Source organism: Somniosus microcephalus, chromosome 11 (genome assembly GCF_052327205.1).
Source record: "Somniosus microcephalus isolate GS21.2 chromosome 11, FLI_Smic_1.0, whole genome shotgun sequence".
NCBI lineage: Eukaryota > Metazoa > Chordata > Chondrichthyes > Squaliformes > Somniosidae > Somniosus > Somniosus microcephalus.
The window spans coordinates 225,575,140-225,583,828 of NC_140997.1; the positions used below are offsets into that span (position 1 = coordinate 225,575,140).

Sequence of the window (8,689 nt, forward strand, 5' to 3'; positions counted from 1 at the left end):
AAGGTGGGAGGAGGCTCGTGTGGAGCATAAACACCAGCGTTGGGCCGAATGGCCTGTTTCTGTGCTGTAAATTTATGTAATTCTAATAAGTAAGCAGTTTCCTTGCTTCCCTCAACTCCTAGCTCCTGAAGGGCTGTATCCCAATGGATTCCGAGATGTTCTCAGAGAGCTGGTCAGGGAGGAGGGTATTGGCTCTCTGTACAAAGGCTTCACGGCTGTCATGCTTCGAGCTTTCCCTGCCAATGCGGTAAGGACTAACTGTGATTATCATTTCAACTGAGCCAAATACTCTTTCTCTGATGGAACTGTGAAGGGAAATGTGCAACACTCACCAAGCGGAGACTATATATCCTGCTTAACTGTTTTTGCAACCATGTTTTTAAGTACTGTATTGTGATCTGGTTGTTGTGAGATTAGCAATCATTTAAGAAATATTTGATTGGCTGCAGTCAGTAGATGAGCCACACACAGCAGGATTATCCCAGCTTTTATTTTAGTTTGGCCTCCGCAATCCTGGTTGAGAGTGGAAAATCAGCCGAGGTTCCTGCTCTCGATTGCTATCCAATAAGTCCTGCCGCATAGCAGTTGAGGATCAGATTAAGCTTTTATTACCCTCCCGCCTCCCAAGTCAGAAATGCTGATTGTCGCCATCGAGGCTCTTGCCCGAAACATGACCACTGGGTGAAGTACTGAAACGCACCAGCAGGAAGTCAAGGGCAGGGAATGAGAGGCGATCTCATTAAAACATCGAAAATTCTTGAAGGGCGTGACAGGGTAGATGGTTTTCCCCTGGCTGGGGAGTCTAGAACTAGGGGTCATAGTCTCGGGATAAGGGGTCGGCCATTTAGGACTGAGATGAGGAGGAATTTCTTCACTCTGGGGTAGAGAATTCCAAAGATTCACCACCCTGTGAAGGCTCAGTCGTTGAGCATATTCAAGACAGAGATCGATAGATTTTTGGATATTAATGGAATCAAGGGATATGGGGATAGTGCAGGAGTGTGGTGATGAGGTCGAAGATCAGCCATGATCTTATTGAATGGCGGAGCAGGTTCGAAGGGCAGAATGGCTGACTCCTGCTCCTATTTATCATCTTATGGAAGATTTACGTGCTTTTTTTTCAGGTTAACAAATAATAATTTGATTAAATGGGCTCTGGCTCTTGGTACCGCGGAGTAGGCGCACACTAGATTGTGCCTACACTTTGCTAGGCAGTCCGTTCTCATCCTGGACTGTGCTGTAAGGAGGCGTTTAGGACCGACACTTCCCACATGGAGTGATAGACAATCCGAGAGATAGTCACGCCACCAGCAGCCAAGAAGAAGCAGCACTGCCCCAAGACCTGAAAGCAGGTCTGTTGGTTAGTATTGCTGCCTTTGCCTACAGAACAGCAATGACTACCATTCAAAAGTAATACCAAGAAACTATTTCTACAGACGAGGGGACATCATTTTAACATTAGAGCCAGGCCATTCAGGAGGGATATCAGAAAGCATTTTCTCCACACAAAGGGCAGTAGAAATGTGGAATGCTCTCCCCCGAAAGGCTGTAGACACTGGGGGTCAGCTGGAGCTTTCAAGACCGAGATTGCTAGATTTCTGTTAGCTAAGAGTATCCAGGTATATGGAGCTAAGGCGGGTAAATGGAGTTGAAGTACAGATCAACCATGATCTAACTGAATGGCAGAGCAGGCTCGAGGGGCTGAGTTGCCTACACCTGTTCCCTATGTTCCTATTCTTGAAAACCTCTTCCCCAAATTGTGAAAGGCAGAGTTAGCTATCCAAAGGAGAACAGTGCTATTGTTGCAGAAACTGTCCTCACTAGTGTGGAGCAACAGAAACATAGAAACATAGAAGATAGGAGCAGGAGTAGGCCATTCGGCCTTCGAGCCTGCTCCGCCATTCAATGCGATCATGGCTGATCATCCAAATTCAGTACCCTGTCCCTGCCTTCTCCCCATACCCCTGGATCCCTTTAGCCTTCAGGAATATATCCAGCTCCTTCTTTAATATATTTAAAGAATTGGCTTCTACTGCCCTCTGTGGCAGAGAATTCCACAGGTTCACCACTCTGGGTGAAGAAATTTCTCCTCATTTCTGTCCTAAATGGCTTACCCCTTATCCTTAGACTGTGACCCATGGTTCTGGACTCCCTGGCCATCGGGAACATGCTTCCTGCATCTAGTCTGTCTAGTCCTGTTAGAATTTTATAAGTTTCAATGAGATCCCCTCTCACTCTTCTAAACTCCAGCGAGTACAAGCCCAATCGACCCAATCTCTCCTCATACGTCATTCCTGCCATCCCAGGTATCAGTCTGGTGTATCTTCGCTGCACTCCCTCCATGGCAAGAACATCCTTCCTCAGGTAAGGCGACCAAAACTGCACACAATACTCAAGGTGTGGTCTCACCAAGGCCCTGTACAACTGCAGCAAGACATCCTTGTTCCTGTACTCAAACCTTCTCGCTACGAAGGCCAACATACTATTTGCCTTCTTAACCGCCTGCTGCACCTGCATGCTTACCTTCAGCGACTGGTGCACAAGGATGCCCAGGTCTCGTTGCACTTCTCCTTCTCCCAATCTATTGCCATTCAGATAATAATCTGCCTTCCTGTTTTTTGCCCCCAAAGTGGATAACCTCACATTTATCCACATTATAGTGCATCTGCCATGCATCTGCCCAATCACCCAACCTGTCCAAATCATCCTGGAGTTTCTCGGCATCCTCCTCGCAGCACACACGCCCACCCAGCTTTGTGTCGTCTGCAAATTTGGAGATTACATCTAGTTCCCTTGTCTAGATCATCATTAATATATATTGTGAATAGCTGGGGTCCAAGGACCGATCCCTGCGGTACCCCACGAGTCACTGCCTGCCACTCGGAAAAAGACTCGTTTATTCCAACTCTTAATTTCTGGTTGGCAGACAGAAAGCAGTGTTCTAGTAAGCCAACAAATCAAGAAATCCAACAGTAGACCATGAATAATGTGATGGATTCTTGGACAGAATTTGAAAGGGGTTTGGGGATTTTGTTTAATCATTAGGCCATGATGAAACTAAACCAAATTTCCAAACAAAATGCCAACTTTTTTTTGTGTCCCTTTTCCCGTTTCTCTTTCAGGCCTGTTTCCTTGGCTTTGAGGTTGCCATGAAGTTTCTGAACTGGGTTGCACCTGGCGTGTGAAAGGGGGAAGTTTAATGGATCAACGATGAAATTCTGAAGTAGCTAACAGAAGGGTGTGACGTGTTTTTCAACATGCTGAATCAGGAATGGGATTTAATTACCTAATAGTTGCTGCATTAACATTTTATCTCAGTAATTTTATAAAGAAATATATTTACACTTGCCTTAACTATGTTCAGCGGATGTCTGTGGGTTCGGTGCCGAACCCTTGGCATTCAGCTGGCTTTGAGCCATAACTTCTAAACGCAGTACACACATGACGAGGGGAATTATGGATCTAACTGCATCAAGCAGTTCTTGGTGATAGAGTCTCATTATCCCAGGGTCTTACTTTGCGCTGATGTCTACTGTCATTGGTAAACCTTCCCCACTGCAACACAAACCTGCAGTTAACAAAAAGCAAAACAGAAAATGCTGGACGTGCACAGTACTTGAAGGGAAAGGTAGGTTAATATTTTGGGTGCAGCCCTTCAATGATTAAACCTTATTTTGAGTGTAATTTTTAGGGATGAAACAAATGGGCTCAAGTGGAGTTGACCTGGATTTCCTTTGACATGGCTAGCTTTGCTTTTTTTTTTTGGTGATATGGATTTTCGACAGCAAGGAAGAGTTAGACATTTGCACTTGGAAGAAGAATGCTCTGCAGTTGCACTGTTGGGCCTGAGAGGAGAGATGCGTTCCTCCTCTGCAGACTAGGAAATGAGCATTGCCTCCTGGCTCTAGTATGGGCTTCAGTATCTGTACCAGACAGCCCTCTGTCTTTCAGTATCTGTACCAGACGGCCCGCTGTCTTTCAGTATCTGTACCAGACGGCCCTCTATCTTTCAGTAACTGTACCAGACAGCCCTCTATCTATCAGTACCTGTATCAGACGGCCCTCTATCAGTAACTGTGCCAGACGGCCCTCTATCAGTACCTGTGCCAGACGGCCCTCTATCTTTCCGTATCTGTGCCAGACGGCCCCTCTGTCTTTCAGTGCTGATCCAACTTGGCCTGGCCTAGCCTTGGTCTGAACCTGCAAAATAGAACCTTATTGGAACCTGCTCTTGTACATATTAGTTTCAGAATGTAATTGCCTCCGGTGTTCGGATCAACCCTGCTGTTTCCCTGGATTTAGAGTGATGATCTCACCAGAAATCGAGGGTGATTATAATATTGGATAATTACTATATTTATAATTTTCTGTTGATTTAATTGTGTTTAATATTGTGAACACTGTTGACTAAACATACTTTTGCTCAACATTAACATACTTGAATTTTGATTTAGAATCTTGACACTGGGTCCATTTGGCACTGTGGAATATTAGAGCTTAGACAGGGAAGATGATTCCCTCGCCTGGATATTTAGATCGGGAATGTTTGGGGATAACACCGAGCTGTTCTGTGGAATGATGGGATGTGAAATCGCAGTTTCAGCTGTGACGTCAGGCAGCAGAGAATGGAAACCAGGTGCTTTCTCTCGGGTAGAGGGGAAAATTGGCACCCGGTAGTCACCCATGGTTGTCGTGCTCGTGCTCCAGCGGTGCTCTTTGGTCAGGGACAGCGCCAGGCCCAGAGGGAGGTTGAGAACGATATTAAAATGGGATGAGAAAGTTGGAAGAAGGAGGAAATGATCCGGTGCGCACACAGAAAATGCTCCCGTTGGCAGTGGTAGGCGTGTAGGTTTCTCAAAACTCTGACCCCAAGGACTGGTGTTGCAGTTTTACCTCCTGACCTTTCCTTCTATGGACAAACTGGTACTGTGGCCTGGTTAAATGGGTGCTGGCAGTCCTCCGGTGGCATCCCTAAAGGGGCCATTCTGGTGACTGTGTGTCCTTAGACCGTTTCACCAAGGAGTTAATCAGAGCTGAGCTTGATTCTGTGCTCATCCGATGTCCACATGTACACATACTGTCCAGCAGGGGTTACTCGATAGTGACCGGGAATCCTGGCTGATCATCTCCCACCCCACCAACAAAAAGCTCGAGGGGTACTGAGGCCATTTGGTCCATCGCAGCTGAACCGAGTTCAGTGAGATCAGTGCTGACCAGAGATCAATGTGCAATCTTCCAAACTATGGGCATTTAAGCACTTGGGTTTAAGCTACCCGCTCTGAGATTTCGTTCTCTTTATTCAAATGCATTAATGAAACCATTTGGAACTGTGACACTTGAATGTAATTTTGATGGAACGGTTGAGGAACTATTTCAACTTTTTAATCTGTGCCTTCTGTTATAAGTGCTGACCATAATTTACGATCTTATCGACGGCCCCTGTGTCTGTGCTTTACACGGTGGGGGGATTAATCGGCATTTGTGGATCGCACCTGAACGGACCAAAAGGCTTTTCTTCTTGAACACAAATCCAGATAATTAGCTTTACATTCTTAATATTGGAGAAATAAAACAATCACTGGATTGGGAGTTTCTTTGCTGGGCCACTGTGATTGATTTAAGTCAAATTGCTTCAATTAGATTCCAGGCTTTTTACCAATGCTTTGGAGATAATGTTCTCCATCCATTTGCTTTCATGGAAACCAAATTTTCCATGCAATACCACTGGCCTTGGAAATAACCATTCCTGTAAAGCACTTGTGAATGTTTGCATTGCATATTTAGAAGGAAAATGCAGCTATCCATGCAATTAACTCGGCAACATTTGGGAGCCATTTTGCCTGCAATCCTTATGTCGTTTTTGTTTTGAAGAGGCAGTACTGATTTTGATGCCTCATGCAGGATCCAGCTAACGTATTACCTCAAAATTGTTCTCCATCTCTTGTGCAGAATTGTAGCTGTTCACAGCCACCTGGTGAATATGTTATTGCTCCCTTCTTTGAGAGAGGAGGGAACTGTCTTGCCCCCTCTCCCCTTGCCCCAGGGTCCCCTGCCACAGTCTGTGACCTCCGCCCAGGCTATATGTTTGCACAGCTGACCACTGTGAGATGCCTGAAAGTGGCCTGGGCACCTTGCCCACTTCCGTCTCCCGCCCAGCTGGTGCAGTGCCTGCTCTCTGATCTCTGATCCTGCTGGTATCCTGTGATGTGGTGAATATCAAAGCAGTGTCCGGCCACCAGAAGGTGAAATGCATTGGTGTGCATAAACGCACAGAACCACCTAGGCGTGAAAAACACTGGGCTGTTTGGCAGTGGGCTAGACACTGCTCGTTCACCTCTGATACCTAGATTCAAATTTAACACGGACTAATCATCATAATAATCAACTTTATTGTCATTGCTAGTGCACAAGTGCAGTACAACGAAATGTAGGCTTGCGGCTCCCGAGAGTGAACATCCCCATGTGAAGACGGGTGCTTACAAATAAGAGCCCCATAGCACAAAACTGCCCCTAGGTTTGGCTATCTTACTCAGGCCTCAGTACTGAGGGAGTGCCACACTGTCAGAGGTACCGTCATTCAGATAAGAGGTTAAACTGAGGGCCCCGTCTGCCTTCTCAGGTGGACATAAAAGATCCCCTGGCACTTTTTGAAGACGTTCTACCTGGTGTCCTGACCAATATTTACCAACACTAAAACAGATGATTTGGTCATGTATCCCATTGCTGTTTTGGAGACCGTGCTGTGCGTTTCCTACATTACAACAGTGACTACACTTCAAAAGCACTTCGGGATGTCCTGAGGTCTTGAAAGGTGCTATATAAATGCAATTTCTTTTAACTGACCGGGTACCTATAAATAAATAGATTTTATTTGTGGGGCTGGGAGGTGAGAGTTTCAGATTCATCTGATTTCTTAATTTTTAATGTTTTATAATTGAAGCCATGTGACAAGAATTGTGCTATTATCTGTATAAATGTTACAATGGATTCAATCTTTGACACACATTGGTTTAAGGACACCACAGTATACAAAATGCCTCCCTGGAATGACCTGTTGTAAAACTAGTGAATTGTGCCAGTGCAGGTCTGCAGGATTCTTTTGTGCAGAGACCAATTACCTCATCTATACTGAATTAATAAGTCAATAATCTGTCTCTTATGTCATGTAATACCCTCTTTCACACCCAAATAAACCTGGTTTCAATGTATTTAATGTGTGTGTTTTGACTAACCATTCCCTTGCTTTAGAGTCTCCCAAGGTAAATGACTGGAAAAAGCCACGCAGGTAGAGTTTCTGTTTGCTTGTTCGGAAGGGTGTCGCAGTCTCCCCATAGGGATGCATCCCACTTGACCTACGCATCGGAGAACTTGGGCACAAGTTGGCAAAAGCCAATTCTCGGTTACCCACAAGTGTAGAGAGGTGCGACTGAAGTTTCACCAGCTAAAACCACACAGCTTGCCATCACACAGCAGCGGCAAATTTCTCACTCTTCAGCTAGGACTGCACTTCTTTGTCAGGTTTATCTGGTGACAAGTTGGAAAAATCAAAGCCCCCCCCAACCCCTGTAACTGACAGAGTACCCCCTCCAGAACCAATTACTGAGCTAGAATTAATCAACAGCATCCTGCAATACTGCAGACCTGTCTCACTCCAGATCATTGACCCAATTCCAACCTCCCATCACCATGAATGTCATGTTGGAGCCAATTAAACATAACCCCAACGAGGATAGTCTTCAAGTCCTCACTCTTGGATAGATATTTTTCATCAAAACCTCTGCTAGTTATAAACCGTTATGTCATTTTGTTTAGCTGTGTTAATAAACTGGATATGGACATTTACAGGAACTCCTTATCTTGGTCCTGTCTGAAAATGCATCGATGGGTTATATGTGCAGATGGGAAAGAGGGGACAGGAAAAGGCCAACTGGTCCCACCAGCCAGAGCCAGCCTGTGTGTGTTCAACCCAACTCCCCAGCCTTGCAATCTTATCGGAGAGGCAATGACCATAAACCCATTTGGGAAAAAAAACTCTGGGAAACTCCTCTCTGACCCCCAAAGGCGATCAAACAAGTTCCAGGAGTAACTGATAACATTAATCATGCTGGTCCCAGCTACCTTCTATAACTTCAGACAAAGTACACTCGCAGGAACTCTTCCAGCTCAAAAATGTAACTCAATTCAAAAACATTCCTGAATACAAGTCTATGACGCTAATGCTTTAAGGTAACTGAATAACTTCCTTTGGTAAAAGTCCCACCTAATAAAAACAATGTGTTGGGGATTGCGTTCCAGGATTCAGTTTTTGTCTGAAAATCAAAACCAAATAATATAGAATCGTTACAGCACAGAAGGAGGCTATTCAGTCCATCGAGCCCGTGCCAGCTCTCTGCAAGAGCACTTCAGCTAGTTCCACTCCCCCACCCTTTCCCCATAGACCTGCAAAATTTTTCCTTCAGATACTTAACCAATTCCCTTTTGAAAGCCACGATTGAGTCTGCTTCCACCAACCTTTCAGGCAGTACATTCCAGATCATGACCACTCGCTGAGTAAAAAAGTTTTCCCTCATGTCACCTTTGGTTCTGCCAATCACCTTAAATCTGTGTCTTCTGGTTCTCGACCCTTCCGTCACTGGGAACAGTTTCTAGCTACTCTCTGTCTAGACCCCCTCATGATTTTGAACTCCTC

At 45.2% G+C, this 8,689-nt stretch overlaps 1 protein-coding gene across 2 annotated transcripts in view; it reads left to right on the plus strand.

Moving 5' to 3' along the window:
• LOC147111294 (mitochondrial carnitine/acylcarnitine carrier protein-like) overlaps nt 1–7,208 on the plus strand; it is a 29,423-nt gene extending 22,215 nt beyond the window's left edge. For both annotated transcript variants that reach the window (XM_086002055.1, XM_086002054.1), the window contains 2 exons: nt 123–247; nt 3,123–7,208. In XM_086002055.1, coding sequence (XP_085858181.1) covers nt 123–247; nt 3,123–3,185 — 188 coding nt within the window. In that variant the 3' untranslated portion in view covers nt 3,186–7,208. The remainder of the gene's footprint in view (nt 1–122; nt 248–3,122) is intronic.
• Nucleotides 7,209–8,689: the final 1,481 nt, after the last annotated feature.